At 46.5% G+C, this 19,580-nt stretch overlaps 1 protein-coding gene across 22 annotated transcripts in view; it reads left to right on the forward strand.

Moving 5' to 3' along the window:
- The window catches only part of SEMA5A (semaphorin 5A), a 476,158-nt gene that overhangs the window by 322,159 nt on the left and 134,419 nt on the right, over positions 1-19,580 (forward strand). For all 22 annotated transcript variants that reach the window (XR_003522009.2, XR_003522010.2, XR_003522006.2 and 19 more), the window contains 3 exons: positions 4,257-4,542; positions 7,404-7,539; positions 14,639-14,843. Coding sequence is in view for 11 of the 22 variants with exons in the window: in XM_027605227.2 (XP_027461028.1) it covers positions 4,257-4,542; positions 7,404-7,539; positions 14,639-14,843 (627 nt within the window). In the remaining 11 variants the exon portion in view is untranslated. The remainder of the gene's footprint in view (positions 1-4,256; positions 4,543-7,403; positions 7,540-14,638; positions 14,844-19,580) is intronic.

Here is a 19,580-nt window from a genome sequence, read left to right on the forward strand (position 1 = left end):
ATTAATTTGGACAAATATTTCTATATCAGGAACCTCTCGGTGATCCGGTCAGTCATCAGACTGAACCACCGAACATGAGGGGCCTCCAGATGGATGCAGGAGTTGATACATGAGAGAGAATACAGAATGGAAGGATCCATTAGGATGTTCAGGATTTGGTTTTACATGGTCAAAATCTCAGAAACGTTGAAGCTTTTCTTCTCATTACTCACGTTTATTATCTCATGGATCTCTTCTCTTACCCCTATCTGCATGGTCACTAATAAGTAAATGTATAAAATAAAAGTTCCTATATCATGAAACATATTTCCTCTTATGACATATTTTGTAAAATGCTCTGTAATCCATGACTCAATATGTTGTACAAACATGAGGAAAACCAGTTTCTCTGTGCATATATTTATAATGAGCTGACATACTCATGTCTTTCTTTTTTTTCTGAATTGGCAGCACACCTTGTATTCATGTGTAGCTCTAATGACAATAAAGAATAAAGAACCACTCAGATCTCTCTTTCACGCACTCACATTCATTGTAGACAAGAAAGCAGTGCCTGATTTATGACTTGTTCAATTCACTCAGGAGTGACAGATTACTAGTTTGTGGTGAATTACAGTCTAACAAGAGACAGAACTTAAATAATGGAAGGGAAACAGTATGCATCTTATTATACTGCCTGGTGAGATCCAAACATCCCCCACCTCTAGATTTATATCTGTAAATGCGGGAGATATTTGGCTGTCTGTCCAACAATTATTCCAGCTTTTTTATTGTCTTTGGAAAAGGAACGGGAGGCTGGCTGCGTTTCAAAAGGCTCTGCTTTCCAGGAAATGGAGTGTCCTGGTTTTACAGCAGGTCCCACAGTCAGAGACCCGTCATCGTCCTGAAGGGCCACTGTGGACAGCAGAATGGGTCTCCAAGTGTCGGTTAGCTCCCTGACTCAATGGACCTACACACTGTGTGGTGGATTCTAGAACAGCATATACTACACACCAAGCACAAATTCTTCCCCATTTTCTCAGTCGGAAAAAATGTGTGTGGGAACACATTTCTGTCTAAAATGTGCTTTGTCACCCTATCATACAGTTGTCTCGGGGCAGGGGGGTTGGAGAGCTATTGGAGGTTCTCTGTGAAGAGAGGAAGCTGTGGGCCTATCTGCATGGCATTAGCCAGTGTCCCCCTTTGAGGAGACATCGGAGTGAGATTATTCAGTGGGGCGGACGATGAGAGTGGAATAAATGTCCTAACAGTCGCTCCCTGGCTCTCTGGGGCTGTGGTGGCACCATTTGAAACGTCAAAACGGAGTTGGGCAAATGCTTCCCAGCAATACTCTTGCCTGATAAGCCCTTGGATTATTGGCTCCTTCCTCCCGCTTTCTCTCCTCTGTGTCATTCCTGATGTTCCTAATAGCTGCAGGGTAAATTTCATCTGGGCATTTTCTTCCTGAGTCAACCTGTTCCCCACTTTGGTTTCTAAAGCATTGTCCAGAATACTAAGTTTTATTCTTTTTTTTTTTTTTAAAGATTTTATTTATTTATTTGAGAGAGAGAGAGTGAGAGATAGAGAGCATGAGAGGGAAGAGAGTCAGAGGGAGAAGCAGACTCCCCGCTGAGCAGGGAGCCCGATGTGGGACTCGATCCCGGGACTCCAGGATCATGACCTGAGCCGAAGGCAGTCGCTTAACCAACTGAGCCACCCAGGCGCCCCTAAGTTTTGTTCTTGAATATTGTTAACATAGTCAGTTGTTCTCTTGCAGCCCATTGTTTTGTTTTGTTTTGTTTTGTTTTCAATGGAGTGTAATGGTAAGTGCCTAGGCTCTTACCTAGGTCAGACTGTCTGGATTCAAGACATAACCCCCACCCCATGCCCCCCATGGCTAGTTGTGTGAACTTGGGCGGCTTACTAGTAACACAGCACCTACGTCTACGATCCCTATGAGTTTAACGAGCACGTGAATGCGAAGCCCCGAGTGTAGAGCCTGGCCCCATAGCATTAGCACTCTGCAGATATTTTTAAATTACAGACTCAGCTTTGACTGGAAGAAACCGTGACAGATATTTTTATCTTTGTAGCTTCTCATTTTCTTGCTCAAGACTTCCTAGAGACACATACTCTGGTCTCCAGGTGGTGTGTCCTCGAATTCGTAGCAGGAACAGGTCTTTGTGAGGGTGTTTGATAAATTCTGTGGACTCTGCCCACACCTCATCCACGTGTGTTGGTGTCCATGGCCCCAGGCTAGACACACCCAGTCCTGTACCTTCTTTCTTTGTTTTCTCCATCTTCGGTCAGCTCTGTGGTTGTTGCTGTCATGATGATCACGATAATTTTTGTTGTTTGTTTTTAGTACAGTGATCAAACTACAGTCTGGTTGTAGAGCCTGGGTACAGGACATATTCTGAAATGATTTGTTTAGTCTTCTCTTTAGAATTAGACGTATAAGCGAATATTTTCTTTAGAAACCAAAATATAGTTTGGTAATTATTCCGTATCTTTGCTTTTGGGGTCTTCATCAATGAGTCATTCTTCTTTGGAGGCTCAGTGAACACAGATTCAAAAACTGCCCCATTATTTTGCTGTATGTCCCAAAACTCAAGTCACCTCCTGTGTCTGTGAGCATCTCTCTCGGATATGAAAGCCTACTGTACAGGAAATACAACTAACTTCCATCTCACACATTTTAATGCAATCTGCTTTCCTTTATACCCATTTCAGGCTAACGCAACAGTGATCTAATAGGATGTTTGACAGTTTATAAGTGAAAAATAGTCCTTATTGAAGTCTCTATTACTTGATGTAATTAAATGACTTAAGAACAATATCATGGACTGAGAAGAACACATTGCATGTTCAGCGTGCACAACCTAGAGTCATTCTGACACCTTTACAATGTAAGGTTGAATTAAAATGAGACATTTTGTGATGATATCTAATATATGTGTTAATTGAAAATTGGCAACAGTTTCTTGGATAGACGGGTCGTAGTCAACGCCACCTCCACGTCTACATTCACATCTGAGGTGAGCCTGTTGTGTCTTACTTTTCACATTAATGGGTTGTCTTGTAGTCAAACATACTTTTAGTAGTCCTCCAGTAACACGTGCGTTGGTACAATCTGATTGGATCTGGCAAAGTTCAAGGCCAATCGAATGACCCCCCAAAGCTAATTGTCCCTGAAATGCGTCCTTGCGGATATAGTTCTTGTGTGTATCTTTCCATTAATTTTGAACACAAAAGGTTATTGCCATATTATCGCAATGGCACCATAAAATTCAGACAGTTGCTGGTTGAATAGAAAGCCCCGAGCAATAGAGGAGAGAGTGAGAGTCAAATTTTTAAAAGATAAATGTTAGGGTGTATCCATGTCTGAAAGGGTATCATTTCTGTCATCAGTGGATTCACACAAGAAGCTACGGAGGTAACACTTGGAATGCTAGATGTGAAATGCAGTTGATAAACTACCAAATTCTTTAACTCCTAATGAGCTTGGTGATTAAGTAAAGATTTTGCCATCATTCTGTCATTTCGGAATCCCTATTTTTAAGCTAATTATGAGACCGGGAAGCTGGAAGGCAATGACCCCATCTCCATACACTCCCCTCTTTCTATGTGGATTTCCCAGCCACCCAAAAATAGGAAAGTAAGGGCTGGTCCTCACAGGTCCATGGTCACCATAGTAACTGGAATTGCTAAAGCGAATTCAGGACACTAACCTGATAGTTTTCGATGTTTGTTTCAGTTTTCACAAACGAGAACCGTCTTCAAGTTCTCACTAAAAGCACATAAATTATGTCAGTCATACTCCTGGATACAAGTAAGATCAAAGAATTTTGTTGTCTTCTACAAAAACGAACATGATACTGGACTCCTGTATTCTGAACCACATTGCGTATGTTTAATCTCATTTTTTCGCATGCTTTCTGAAGGTCGCGTGAGAATATATAAATAACTAGTACGTGTTGCTTTCAAGTGTATTGCACAGTTTTGAAGGCATTAATGTTCTGTGACTCGAGGGCTGCATTCACTCAGGAAGCTTTTGTGTGGAATCGTGCGGGCGATTTCTTGTCATTTGGAACTTGTGTCCCGAGTTCTGCCCTTAGCACAGATCACTGAGCTGTTCACGGGGCAGCGGTGCGTCCCTCCGAACCTGGGTGTTGTCTGCACAAACCCACGTCTCCTTGGGCAAAATCCTGAGGAGGTAAGACATAAAGAAACATCAGATGAACATTTACACTTTCCTTCTTTCCTCTGGCCTCCAGAACCAAACTTCGTGTCCTCTTATGACATCGGAAATTTCACCTACTTCTTTTTTCGAGAAAATGCCGTGGAGCACGACTGTGGGAAAACCGTGTTCTCCAGAGCTGCCCGTGTCTGTAAGAACGACATTGGGGGGCGGTTCCTGCTGGAGGACACCTGGACCACGTTCATGAAGGCTCGTTTGAACTGCTCCCGGCCCGGGGAGGTCCCCTTTTACTACAATGAACTGCAGAGCACGTTCTTCCTGCCTGAGCTGGATTTGATCTATGGCATCTTTACCACCAATGTGTAAGTAACTGGAAAAAAAAATTTCTGTCCCTGCGCCTCTGTTCATGGTGAATGAGTCTACTGTGCTTTGACCTTTGAGGTTGGAAAGTTGCTTTAAAAGAAATCTTTCTTATTTTACTGGGCTTATGGCCAAATAAATGTTTGAGTGTGAACTAAATGTTATGTAACAATAATGTGATTTCTGAGACTGGTATTAGGAGAATAAAGTGAAGCAAAAAGTTTCAGTCTATCCTCAGGTAATTGTAGCATTAACTTAATTCGACTATCAACTTCTCCTTCCTGATTTGCCAGTGTGTTCTGGGCACTGTCTAAAATGCTGGCAAATAATCAGATGCATTTTTTTTCTACATGCAAATCGTGCATTTGTGCATAATGAAGGCGGTGTTGTCTCAAGAGTCTGATCTTTGAGATAACGTAACTCATGCCTGAATCTCTGCTCCTATGTGAAATGCACATTCTCACTTTCCTGGAGCTACGTTTTTAAACCATTGTTCCTGGAGATGGATAACTTGGGCAGGCATTTCTAAAATGACTATACGTTTAAAAAATTCTTGAAAAGCCTATAACGTCTTTTTTCTTCAGGGGAGATACTCCTAGCTCCAGAACTGACAAAATTTGGACAAGGGAAAGCATGGGAAGTTTCCTGGTCTTTCTTTCACTCTTAGTCTGGAGGAGGATGGCGGGTGACCCACACTTATTTCCTGTTCTTAGTGGCTGTGCCCTGAAAGACTCATTAGGATCACACCCTCCCACCCAGGGGCAACAGATCGCCTTTTCATACTCAGACTCTGGGTTCCCTTTTGCTGGTGGTAACGGTGGTCCGTAGTGTAGGCTCTGCTTTGGACCGTCTTTGAAATCTCTAATCTGGCGACCTAAGAGTGCAGAAAACCTGAATCAGGGTGGGTTGAAAGGGCTGATAAAGGGGATAGGGGTGAGCAGCCATCCCAGAAGGTCTGGGATTGTCCTGGTTTCAGTGTGGAAGGCAGCTCTGCATCCCGGAAAACCTCACAGTCCTGGGAGAATCGGGGAAGCCTGAAGAAATTGCCGGAGACTCACTTCGTCTGCTCTTCTTTCCCTGTTACTCTTTCACTCTTTCCCCTACCGAGTTTAAATGTTAACAGCCACTCGAAAATAGCATTTATTCCATGAAGTCTTCTTTCTGACATGAAGTTAGAAGAATAAGACAGAAATGGATGGCTCCCCACCCACCCCTACCCCACCATGGCCGTCTTACTGTAAACCTGGTTTTCAGCCCTAGAGGTTATTTTCCCTCCTTGATAAGTTTCTTTTAAAAAATCAATTTATAGTTTCTGAAGTTGATTTGCTTTCCAAAACCTGGTTTAAGAAATAGTATTGGCTGCACAAGACGGATGTTCAGTTGCTGAGTTGACATCAATTTTGTACACAACGGGAGCTTGGCTTACTTAGCTGTTCGTTCCCCTGGCTCTGGGCAAAAACGAACAGTTTTAAAAAGTTATGTAAGTACTGTGTCTGGGCCATTCCAATGGTGCAGTTCTAAATTGCAATTTAGAAACTCGCAAAAATAAGTTTCAGAATATTGCATTCAGTTTGTTTGGTGACGCGGATGCCCATCATGTTGGAAATCCCCCAGCATGTAGCCTCTATACGAGGAGAGACAGAATAGCTAGATCTTCCCTTTCTCCCTCCTGAACACAGATTCTCACCAGGGCTTGGGGACCCCTTTCTGATACATCCGCTCCTAGTCCCACAGTAGACCCCGCCTCTTCTCCCTCTCATATGTCAGCCTGGATCTTACCCTCTGGACAGATGACCACATTCTCCGCAAGATTTGCTCCAAACTGAGAGAAAGTGATGATCAGAGGCAGCCAGTTACTGCCCGGTTCTCTGTTGGATGGCTGCCTCACGCTGTGGCTAAGCTCTCTGGTGCTTCTGCTCATACTTTTGGTTTGCTTCTGTAAACCCACTAAGACCACTCTTAGGGCTGGGGAGCGGGACGAAGGTCACGTCTCTAGCTCCTTCTACCCCGGGACCATGTACTTGGCCATGAGTCGGGCGGCAGGAAATGGTATACTACTGCACTGTGGGGTCTGTGACGCTTTTACCGTTTTGTTCCCGAATGTCTAAAAATGGCGGCTCTCAGGGGCAAAAACCAGAGCTGCGCTCGAAAATGCAGGTTTACTTCACCAGACAACATTTTGCTGTTGCCACACTTTGTAAAAGGGCACTGAACTCCTGCGAGCCTCCCACTTACAGCTCCCTCTGCAGAGCTTGAACTCCAATTTGAGGTTTCAAGATTTCCTACATCAATTTTTTCTCTCTGACCCTTTGAATTTAAAATGCTTTTTAAATTAAAAAAAAAAAAATGAAGATAGGAAGGGTCTCTGGCAGGCACTTTTTGCAAAATGCCTTTAGTTGGTTATTTTTTGAAAGCTTACAAACACCCCTCTCTGGGGGTTTAAAAAAAAGCAGCAGCTCTAGCAGCAGCATACCCCACTGCCATCTAGAGGAACCAGAGAAACGGTGGGTCGAGAGCCACGCTGGACTGGGGGGAGGCACCGGCCCCTGGAGGAGAACGTCTGCTTCCTCCAGAACTTAAAAGGCCTCCCATGAAACTCTTCACAGTCCTTTGTCCCTTTCTCTGTGGCTGAGTGAATTAATCCCGTGCGGCAGGATTAGAAATGTCATAACTGCCAAGTAGTCGTGCTTCTGCACCGACGTGCTCCTGCATCCACAAAGAAGCCCCAGACGCACCCCGGGCCCTGCTTCGACTTCATCCTTGGGGTGTTTGGGAGACGGTGAGCTGGAGGTCGTCCGGAAGGTGTCCTTGCGGGGCTCTCTGACCTGCCTCCCCTTCTCTCTTTCTCGGCCCCCCCCCCCAGGAACAGCATCGCCGCCTCGGCCGTGTGCGTCTTCAACCTGAGCGCCATCTCCCAGGCCTTTAACGGACCCTTCAAGTACCAGGAGAACTCACGCTCTGCCTGGCTGCCGTATCCCAACCCCAACCCCAACTTCCAGGTAATTTCAGCGGGGGCAGTGGGACCCTCGTTCCCCTAGAAAGCAGAACCTCCTGTAGATGGGCCGACACAGTTGAAACCCCAGTGCATGCAGCGTGCAGCTGGGAGCTCCCCCAGCCCTCACCCCCGGGCCTGCACTCGGCTTGGGCTCATGGAAGTGGGCCGAAGCCTTTTGTCAACTGAGGTGCCAGGGCTGAAAAGGGGCCTTTTGTGGGCTGGGCCGCCGGACGCTGAACTGAAAAAGGCCAGCATGAAGCAGCAGGCTGGGCATCCAAGCTTTAGTTAGTGCTGATGATGGTGGACTCTGTGTCCCCAGAAGCTCTGATCCCTAATGAATGACACCATAGTGAATGGAGCCTGAGACACAGAGCCGTGGAGATGCATAAACAGAATTAGAGCCCTAATTGGTGACTATGGCGAGATTTCCTGTCGGGGTGAGCAGGATGTGATGGTGCCACTGGGGGGCGGGGGGGGGAAGCTGAACAGATGGTGGCCCTGAGTTTATGAATCACAAAATTACAGGATGTTTGAGCTATAAGGGGCTCTGTACGTCATCTACTCTCATCTTCCAATTTCAGAAGAAGCTGAGACCCAGGGAAGTTAATGTGATTTTCTCACGTTTGGTCGGTCAGCAGGTGTATGAGTCTGCACAGGCCGCCGTAACAAAATACCCCCTACTGCGTGGCTTGAATGACAGACCTGTGTTTTGTCACAGTTCTGGGGGCTGGGAGTCCAAGATCAAGGCTCTGGCTGATTCGGTTTCTGGTGAGCGCTCTCTTCCCAGCTTAAACATGGCCACTTTTTCACCGCGTCCTCGTGGGGCCGTTCCTCAGTGAGTGGGGAGAGGCACTAATCCTTTGGGATCAGGGCCCCACCCTTGTGACACCCTTGTGGCCCCATCTCTGAAGACAACCGCACTGGGGGTTGGGACTTTGTGCATTCAGGGGCCACACGAACATTCAGTTCACAGCAGCAGGCTTCCCTTGAGGGCCTCCCTTCTGACCAGAATGCTTACGGGATCACCGACTCCCTCCTCACGGTGTAGTTCTTAGGACCACCACGTTCCAGCTCTGCGCTCGTCGTGGTGCATGCTCGCAACAGTACCGTGATCAGTAACAAACTCTCCCACAGACAGAGAGTGGCACTGAGCCTCAGTGCAGGTAATCAGGCCCAGGACGCTGCTGGAATCGCAGCGGAGCTGGGATCTCAGACTCAGTCCTCAGATGCAAAGCCCCAGCCTCTTCTGTCTAAAAGACCGTCAGTTACCCCAACGAGTCAGGGCTAGAAGCGCCTTCTGTACTCAGGCCTCCAAGTTCAGGTTGGTTTATCAGCTCAACGCACTGGCTTTTGCGAAAATTTGGGAATATGGAAAGGTTCAATTATTGTATACTTTACTTGGACTTTGGCAGGAACCATTCAGCTCTAATTGTTTTGAAAGAGGGTTTATTTTAATTTTAATTTTTATTTAAGAGCATGGGATTTGAGATAGATGGGTGGTTTTTACATGCTCTTTACTATTTCCTGGTTTACTTGACCATTCACTTAGCATCTTCCATCTCTCATTTTCACCAATGAGAGGAGGGATGTGGGATACAGAGACGCAGGAATATTTTAGGGATAAATTTTGCTAATATTGATTAATGAGCCTTGCTGACTGTAGAATGTATTTGGAGAGGAAGACTCTTAGGGGCCATTTATTGGGTGTCACACATTGTGTCTTCTGGGTGTCACACATTGTGTTAATGCCTGGTCATATGCTTGTTGCTGTCTCTTCTCCCCAGTTCTGTAAAGTCAGCAGCGTCATCCACACTTTGTAAGTCGGGAAACCGAGGGATCAGGTTTATGTGTATTATCCCAGCCCCGCTACTAAGAAAGTTCAGTACTAGACAAAGAAATTCCTATTACAGGTCAGGTGAGCTAACACTTCAGCGGGAACCGAACCTGAAGTGTAGCCCCAGGTCCTTGCAGCATAAACCGTTTATGTCATTATTAGCTAAACGCTGACTCTTTGCCCCTCTGCTGAGTCTCTGCACCCGAATTCCACCCTCCCCCCGGATGCCGCGGTGCAACGTTAACTATTTATCAAAGCCCTTTGTAAAATCCTGAAGGTGAAATAGATCATCCCCTTTAAGAAAGTTCTTTGTAAAATCCCGAAGGTTAAAGAAAAATTAACAAAGTGCTCACTAAATTTATAGGGTACTTGTAATGCCTTGATGTTTCTATTGCAAAAGTCTTCACAATGAACAGTGACTTAATAAGCCCGTGATGCCTTACCACCTCCAGGCAGTGGATAACTTTTAGCCCCTTTGTCTGAATATATTTGTAGCACACAGCAAAATCCCTCATTTCAGAAGGCCACGGGCGTCTGGTTTTATAATGCCAGTGTCACACTGAAGGGCTTACTCACGTTTATGAGATGGGAGTCGGTCTGTGCCATCAAACCAACGAAGCTTGCAGAGATGTGGCATGCATTCCGGGTGGGAAGCTTGCTTAGCTGGGCTGAACTTGTTTGGGTAGAATTTAAGATTTGCAGGGAACGGAAATTATAGATGATGATGATTCCTTGTATAATTTCTGGTACAAATAAGTCCCAAGGATTTTCTTTCGGTTTACCATATTTGATAACCGTGTTAGCAAAGGCATCCTGACTGACGTTCAGGAGACCATCTAGCTGGCACAGGGTGGGAATACGTTTTGAACCAAGCATCCCTCCAGTAGTCATGTATAAATGGCCTTCTGTTTGCAGTAACCAGCAGTGAGAAGTGGTTCGATTTTTTTTTTTTCTTATTCTTGTTTGCCTACTGACATCTGGAATTTTATGCAGCACTTGTAACTAGAACCAGCAGATTAGTTAGAGGAGCAGAAATGTGATTCAGGTTCAGGAAGAAGAATGGCTTAGGAGGGACAGTGCATCATTTTTCAAGATTTAATACAGAAATCTCAATATCGAAAACAATAACAAAACAATGAAAAATGTTTCGTATTTGTATTGGTTGCCATCTAGAAACCACCATAGGCAGTGCTGGGAAAGCTACCTGGTCAGAGCCTGCACTCCCCAGAGTCATCCCGGCCCTGAGCTTCGAAAGGGAAAACATTGGTCAGTAACAGGAAACACCATCCAGACCCAGTGGACAGACTCCAGAATTTTCTGTGCAGTTTTGATAACCATCAATCAGAAAGGATGGAGCCAAAATGGAAGACAGACCCTTAAAAGTGGTCAGGCAGATGAGGAGGCCGTTGCTGGACCAAATGAAGGGGGCGGCCATGTCATCAGGACCCTCTGATACACAGAGCAGGTTTGCAGCAAGATGGGAGGAAGAAGTGCCATTCAGATCAGGCACTCTAAGCGTGAGGCTGGGTGACTGTGAACTTGCACCAAGCTCCGGCGAGCCGGGATGAGGATGGGTCTGTTGTCTTCAAAACAAACAAAAATGTCAATATTATTGCATTAAAAAAATTAGTAGAATGATGACTCTTATTACTCTCAGAAGCGTTAACAAGACAGCCACTGTGGTTTGTAACACACTTGAGGACAATGATTCTTTGTATTGTTTCCCTCTTGCACCGAGTCCCCAAGGTGTCACACAGACACTGCGGGAACCCAGTGTATTAAGGCACAGCTAGAGAATTTGCAGCCCATTAGAGAGCTAGGTGAGTTACTTCCGAGCCAATAAATATATACTATAAATCTAAATGTCTTTCAAAATAGTTGGAAAAGAATCCTTGGGTGAGATATTTATTATAGGCTGACAAAATAAACCAAGATGTTATGGAGTATAGTTCAAAATTAGTTCTTGGCCAACGATTTTGTTACCCAGTTCCAGTGTGTAGGAATTTTCCGCACACCACTAAGCGGTTTTCCAACACCCTCTGGGTGTCCTACGAGGCAGCTCAGTTCTGACACTGTTTACCAGGAAATAGCATCAGACCTCACAGGTACAAGGATCAGTCCCACCAGGCTCCCACCCAGCCCCTCGCCACTTCAGATGCTGATCTTAATTAAGTCCAGGTCCTCGCCTGTGCTTCTGACCCATTAGTTATCAATGGGAAGTTCCAAGGACCTCCCCCTCGGGTTCACTTAATTTGCTAGTGGGACTCACAGAACTCACAGAAACATTTTACGTACTAGAATTACCCGTTTGTTACAAAAGGACCTAACTCTGGAACCACCAGCTGGAAGAGATGCACAGGGCAGGGTGTTGGGAGAGACACTCCATGCCCGCTCTGAGTGCCACTCCCCCCAAATCTCCACATGTTTACCAACCTGGAAACCGTCTGGACTCTGTCCTTTTTGGGAAGCCTTTTTATGGAGGCTTCATTACATAGGCGTGATTGATTAAATCATCGGCCCTTGGTGACTGAATTGAACCTCCAGCCGTTCTCCCCTCCCTGGAGATGAGGAGGTGGACTGAAAGTTCCTACCCTCAGTTGGGTCTCTTGTCAACTGGCCTCCATCCTTAGGTGACCTGGGGGCTATGGCTGCCCAGAGTCACCTCATTAACATAACAAAAGGCGCCTTTACTGCTCTTAGTGCTTAGGGAATTTCCGTGGTTTAAGGAGCTCTGTGTCAGAAAGAGGACAAAGACCAAATATGTATTTCTTACAAATCACGGTGTCACAGTGGCAGTTCTGGTTGATGACTTAAGATATGGGGACCCGGGTAAAAAGGCCAAAGGCAGATCCGTGGTCCTAGTACTACCCAGCTGTAGCCCACCAAGGCCTCCCAGGTCTTGCGGACCTCCAGATTCCTCAAGAGCAGCCATGAGTTCCTCAGTTTTGTGTTAGGACTCCCGGTTTTGGGATGCCGATTTTTAAAAACACTGCGCACAACACAAAGCCTGGGTGTAGAACATCCCCCAGCAAGTAAAGAGCTAAGGGCCACCTGTGTTTCAGTATTGCCATTGATTTCGGGAAGAGAAAACTGCCAAACACAGAGTCCTGCTCGGAACGAGAGCTCACCTGGGTAGACCTCAGACCAAGCCTGGGAGAGAGTTTCATGGTGTCACACATTGGCTAACAGGCAATGTCCCTGTCCCGTAAGTGCTACTGTTAAATATGATGATGATGGGAAGTCTCCGGGCTCAGTCCCCTGCCCCACTAGCAGCTGCTTGTGTAGTCACCCACTGATTCCGTCCTTTATTGATTCATACATTTCCCACTGGCCACTGCAGCTCAGTGGACCATAGAATTGCTGTCCTGCTTCAAGACAAATTTACCCTTGGTTGAATGGCTTCTCTGTGCCAGGCACACTGTTTTGTTCCTTGGCATTTCCAAGTGCTTTCAATTAATTTACAAATGCCTTCCACTGATGATCTCTGTTGGCCTCACCACTGCCCTGTGGAGGGAACGGAGTAAGTGTTTTTCCAGCTACTTTATAGATAACCGAGAGAGGCCAAGAGGCGGTGTCTTACCTAAGATGGCGTGGCTCCCAGGGCGGCCGAGCCCCGACTGCATGGGGTCCCCATCACCTGGCACATGGGCTGCCCCTGCAGGGATTTGTGACATTGATGATGCACTGGACCAGACTCGGAACCCCATGTCTCTCTGATAGTCTCTAATTTACAACTGGCTTATCATTTTATGGCACATAGAGCATTGTGTCAGTTGCTATGGAAATATCGTCTATTTTAAAGCTTTTATTTATTTATTTTGATAGAGAGAGAGACACAGTGAGAGAGGGAACACAAGCAGGGGGAGAGGGAGAGGGAGAAGCAGGCTCTGTGCGGAGCAGGGAGCCCGACGCGGGGCTCGATCCCAGGACCCTGGGATCATGACCTGAGCCGAAGGCAGACGCTTCACCACTGAGCCACCCAGGCGCCCCACCATCTATTTTTTAAAAAGCCATTTCCATCCTACAGTTTTGCACCTCTCGCTTGTTATGAAACCAAGCATTAGAGAGGACGTGTGATAAACGGTAGTTTCAGGTGGTACCGACAGAGAGATCCATTTCCATCCACCTTGTTTATGGGAAGTTCTGCCGAGGATCAGCTTTTGTTGGCGCCAGTTTTTAAGCTTAGGAAAGAGATGAGAATGATTGGTGAGGATTTTCTGATTGTGTGCTCTGCCCCAGGAAAGCTTTTCTCTCTTTCCCACCCCTCTGTCTACCTGGTTCTTGCCAAAACCCATCCTGTGCACCGCCTGCCCGGCCTCTGCACGCCGCAGCTCTGGATTCGCTCCTCGGCAGTTTCGAGGCCTGATCGCCCCCGCCCCCGCCCCCGTATCTACCAGACTCGTCTTCACGACAGCGCCTCTGTCTGAACATCTCTCCTTCTCTTCGTCCTGTCGCTTCTTTTTTCTTTTTTTAAAGATTTTATTCATTCATTTGAGAGAGAGAATGAGAGAAAGAGAGAGAGCACATGAGAGGGGGGAGGGTCAGAGGGAGAAGCAGACTCCCCGCCGAGCGGGGAGCCCGATGCGGGACTCGATCCCGGGACTCCAGGATCATGACCTGAGCTGAAGGCAGTCGCTTAACCAACTGAGCCACCCAGGCGCCCCTACCCTCCGCTTGCCCCATCGCCCTTCCTCCCTCACTCTGGCTTGGAGCATGAGCACAAAGCAACAAGGCCTGTGGTGTTTTGTACCCAGGTGAAAAATACTGGAATAATATTATATCATTTACAGGTAAAAGTGGCCTAATTCTATCTCCATGGAATCCATATCTTGCTTATAGACCCATCATTCTAATAGGTAAAGTAATAGATCTATATGATGTTCCTGGTTGCTGCATTTTCAATTTGAGTCCCTGGTTTATCAGGCAGACAGAATAGCGTGCACGTGGCCAGACAGCTCCCATGCGACTCAACAGGTGATGGGGAGTTTTTCTGCACCTGTGTTCAAGTTAAAGTCAATACTGACTTCTTTATTTGTAATGTCTGATCGTTCGTTTATGATGGAGTTTAAAGACTCCCCAAATGCAGTGGGTTCCAATCTGGAATGGGAGGGACACTAAGGGCGGGGAGTTCAGGGGAAACGGAGAAACACCCGTGTTTGCACGAGGCAGTGACTCAGCTTCCATGTCCCCTCCGGCCAGGTGGCCAGGATCAGCCGTGGGTGTCCAGGCGGCCTGTGGGTGTCCCGTAACGGCCTGCTTTCCCTTGCAGTGTGGCACGGTGGACCAGGGCCTATACATGAACCTGACGGAGAGGAACCTGCAGGATGCTCAGAGGTTCATTCTGATGCATGAGGTGGTGCAGCCCGTGACCTCGGTGCCCGCCTTCATGGAGGACAACAGCCGCTTCTCCCACGTGGCCGTGGACGTGGTGCAGGGCAGGGACATGCTGGTCCACATCATCTACCTGGCCACAGGTAGGAGTTGGCGCCTCCTCTGAGTTTTCGACCATCTTTGGCTTTCATGTTTTACGTTCTAAACGTGTACTTCCATTGTCAGGCTGTGAGTCTGTCTTCCCTCCTCACCCAGCAAAACCCAGGGAGCAGCCTTGTTCTTGTCACCCTCTGTGCTTCTCGTAGGAAACTTCGTTTCACTCTCTTTCGGCATTACATTGGTCCTGATTTGAGTCAGGAAGACTGCCTGATTTCTTCAGTATTATTTCTTAACTACTCATAAAATAAGTGTTCCCTTAGCAAGACCATTTTCTTTTTTTTTTTTTTAAGATTTTATTTATTTATTTGAGAGAGAGAGAATGAGAGATAGCACAAGAGGGAGGAGGGTCAGAGGGAGAAGCAGACTCCCCGCTGAGCAGGGAGCCCGACGTGGGACTCGATCCCGGGACTCCAGGATCATGAGCTGAGCCGAAGGCAGACGCTCAACCAAGTGAGCCACCCAGGCGCCCTCAAGACCATTTTCATTGGGATAATTTAAGACAGTGGAATTTGTTAGAGGACATTTGCTAGGTGCAATATTATCCTGGGATTTTCATTGTGATTTTCATTTGGTTCAAGACAGTGCTCACAAGATATTCTTGTTGTAGGATGTAGATACAAGCATTTGAAGAATATGTTTGGGCTCATAAACAAATTGTTTTAAAGAAAACATAGGCAACACTGTTGATCACATTATCGATGATGCCTAAACATGTCTGGTTTCCATTGTCACCAGCATATTGGAGCAGCAGGTCCTGCCTTGGTTCACGGCACAGAGAGTGCAGGGGCCCAAGACCAGCCTCAGTGACCATGTCCCCGTTCGCATGTGTCCAGCTTTTCCTTGCCTTCAGGTCCTCCTGCCCAGAGCTCCCGCACCGTGGAGCCTACCCCCACCCCTATATCCTCTGTCCGGTGCCCTGTGGAATGGCCACTTTCTCACAGAACACAATTTCTGTTGTTGTCTATAATATTTTATACCCATCAGTTGGTTGGTTTTATTCATCAAGTCACCAAGATTTATTGAACGTTTACTATTTTGTGGTTCATATGAGCCATGGTGGGTCAGATGGTGAGCAGACTGGCAAGGTCCTCCTCTCCTGAGGACAACACATCATCAACCAGCCACTGCGGGCAATGACAGAGAGCTACGACAGGCTTAGGCCATGGATGTGGATAGAGCCATGGGCTAGCAAGAGCCGGGGAGGGTCCTGGACTTGGCCGGTGAGGGTTGGCCTCTCCCAGCAGGTGATGTTTAAGCTGAGAGCTTCCTAAGGAGGAAGACCTGGCCTTGCAGGAGGAGGGAAACAGCAAAGGTGTGGGAGTGGTCAGCTGTGGGCGGGGCCACCATGTTGTCAGGCCAGGTAAGGCCAAAGATGGGCCCTTTGGATTGCCAAAAGAGGCCACTCATGCCTCTAAAGTTCCATCTGAGGGAGGAGAGGGGAGGAAGTGAGATGAAACATCCATGATGAGCAAGGCTTTGAGGAGGATTGATGGGAGCCTGAGGGATTAGGAGGTCAAGTTTGTTGTGTGTTTTAAGAGAGGACAGAGAATTACCGGTGTGTGTCTTGTTCACCAAAGCATAAGAAGGAATCACGGCGCGTTTTCTGCCATTTTTATCCTCAATGCCCACAGAGTACCCAGTGTAGGGTAGATCGAGGAATGAGTGAACTGGATCTTTCCAAAAGTTTCCCTAGTTTTTCTTCCTAAATGTTCTGGTTGGTGCTGCAGAGAATAGAGTCCTCATGGAATTCCAGGAGGCTGTTGAGTCTCTCATCAGTACCCGGAGTGGGGATGGCGAACGGCAGAGGAGGTGGTCCTGAGCAGGCCTCGGAGGGTCCGGGTGGGGCAGCCTGAGGCCTCAGCCTGAGAATTCTGACCTCTTCCACAACCATGGCCGTAAGAAGGTGCCGTTTGCTTCCTTGTGTTTATAAGGATTTGTAGTGAGCTTTGAGGATTTCACATGGCACTGTCCTGGTACTTTAATTTTGACGCGTCTCAGTTCAGGCTGCTGTAACAAAATACCATAGATCAGGGGGCGGGAGGTGGTTTAAATTACAAATCGATTTCTCACCATTGTGGACGCTGCATGTTCAACATCAAGGAGCCGGCCAGTTTGTTTCCCTGTGAGAGTCTTCTTCCTCATTCGTAGATGGCCATCTCTTTGCTATGCTGGAAACAGATCATCTCTCATGTACCTTTTATTTTTATTTTTTTTTAGATTTATTTATTCATTTTAGGGAGAGAACACGAACAGGGGAGGGGCAGAGGGAGAGGAAGAGAGAGAATCCTCAAGCAGACTCCCCGCTGAGCAGGGAGCCCAACTCGGGACTCGATCCCAGGACCCCAAGATCGTGACTTGAGCTGAAGGCAGACACTTAACTGACTGAGCCACCCACGTGCCCCTTCATGTATCTCTCACCGCACTGATTAATACATCTTGAAGGAAATACCTTCTTTTCTAAGTTTTTATTTAGAATAAAATTCATTTTTAAAGGATATTATTTTTAGCGATCCAGCATATAGATTTCTTCTTTATTTCCAAGGAATTGAAATGTGAAAATGGAATATTGGAAAGATTAGTCCAAAATGCCGATCTCTTTTCACTAACCCCGCGAAGAGCTGAACAACTTCCTGATAAGGAGGGGTGACAAAGATTAGAGATTTTGACTTAAAACTCTAAAGGCACATGTTGATGTGGTCTTTTATTTACGTCTTCCCAGTGGAGCTCCATCCAGGCAAACCAGGAACATTGCTCGTCTTTGATATTAAAGCTAATACTGAGCACACATGGCTGGGGTCCTTCCAGCCCCATTGCAGCACCTGCTGGACCTCATCCAGGAATTTATAAATGCTCCACCTGTAGAGCGTGAGTGTAGCATTCCTCAGGAGCCTACATGAAGCAGAGTGCTTCCTACCTTGCTATCTTGGCTTTGGGCATCCAGGTCTGGTGAGATGTTTATTTACTCGCCCCTTGATTTTACTTGAATTAACAGGAACTAGAGAAAACCTACCAATGGCCATTTGAATACTGGTTTATTTTATTTGTCAGTATTATCTAAAAATCAAAGTGAAATAGACCTTGTTAATAGTGCAGGTCCTGGTGCTTCTTGCAGCTCGAATGGTTTTTCCCTGCTGGCCGCCAGCCCACTGAGTCAATGGGCCTTTCCCTGACATGCCCCTGGTCAGCTAGCTGGTACTCTCTTTCTCTCTCACTGGAAATCTGGGCTCATTATCTGGGCCACGCTGTGCTGCTGTCTTATAAAAGCTCTTTCTTTGAAGGTCTTATCAGAGCAAGAGGCAAAATGGCAAATGGTAACTCCTTTAGCATCTATATGCCTGAAGGGTGGGGGGGGGGGCGTTGGGACGCCAGTTGGCTCAGCCGGTTAAGCATCTGATTGTTGATTTCCGCTCAGGTCGTGATCTCAGGGTCCTGGGATCCAGCCCCGCGTCAGGCTCTGCGCTCAGCCCAGCGTCTGCTCGTCCCTTTCCCTCTGCCCCACCCCCCCACCAAATTGTGAGCTCTCTCTCTCTCTCTCTAAAATTTAAAAAATAATAATAGAAGAAGATGCACGCGTGGACTTTGTAAGTGACTGAGTCTCACATCTGGACAGCTGCTCGGCTCCCCCTGCAAAGACAAAATTAGCGACGTGTTGACCGCTCATGTGTTCTGCAATTCTCCTCCTCGCTTGCTTGGCAGAACGCCAGCTCCCTGGCACTCTGCCTCTGTGATGGTCCTTGGCTGGCCCCGTCCTGCCTGCCTTCCTGCCTCCTCTGTGTGGCTGTTAACTCAGCCTCTGCCCGGAGTCATGGTGGTTCTATTTCATGCCACCTCCCTGGAAATACCATTCAGGGTTTCTACTATCCCTTCCAGGATGAAGTATATTACTTTTATTTTTACTTTGCATTCCAGTGTGTCTCTAATTGAATGTGTATCTTCATTGCACAAATCTGCTTCTGCTCCCCCATTCTCTCTTGTTCTTGTTGAGGCAGCACATCCTGGAGATTTGAACCCTCTGCCACCTCTATTCGCCATCCGTTTTATTTTTCTATAGCTATTTATTCCCTCATTTCCAACTCTAACTATTCTACAAGTACTACTTTAAACCCGTGTTTGTTCACCTAGAGAGGGGTAAGACCTGGACTCTGATTTGGTACCCAGGGAACTGGGACACACACACACAGACACACAGAGAAAGGAGTATGTATTTAGAACAAGAAAAGAACTAATAACAAATTACAAATTTTATTTTAGTGTTTAGATTTTATTTTATCATTCTTTATTGAAGCACAGTTGATACGCAATGTTACATTAGTTTTAGGTATGCAACATAGTGATTTGACAAGTTTATACATTATGCGGAACATTGGGATTTCTAACAGGCTCCCAGGTGAACTTAATGCTGTGCATTTTTGGACCATATTCAGGTCGTGCTGTTCCGGATGAGATAAGAATTTTCTTGGCCTAGAATCTCTCTAGAGATGTACCTTACCTTTCTCTGTGGTTAGTCACCAACATCGTTGTGATTGGTTCCTAACTGTTTGTGATGCAGCTATGAAATCTGTTATCTAACCTGAGCCTAACGGATACGTTTACTGTTTGTTTCAGTAGCTGTTGGTATGATTTGCTGTCTAGTTCACAAAACATCTGGGACTTGATTTGAAAGAAAATGTTTAAGATGCAGCAAGCTAGTACAAAATGATTAAATAATGATTAAAAAATGA

This window comes from Zalophus californianus, chromosome 5 (genome assembly GCF_009762305.2).
Source record: "Zalophus californianus isolate mZalCal1 chromosome 5, mZalCal1.pri.v2, whole genome shotgun sequence".
Taxonomy (NCBI): domain Eukaryota; kingdom Metazoa; phylum Chordata; class Mammalia; order Carnivora; family Otariidae; genus Zalophus; species Zalophus californianus.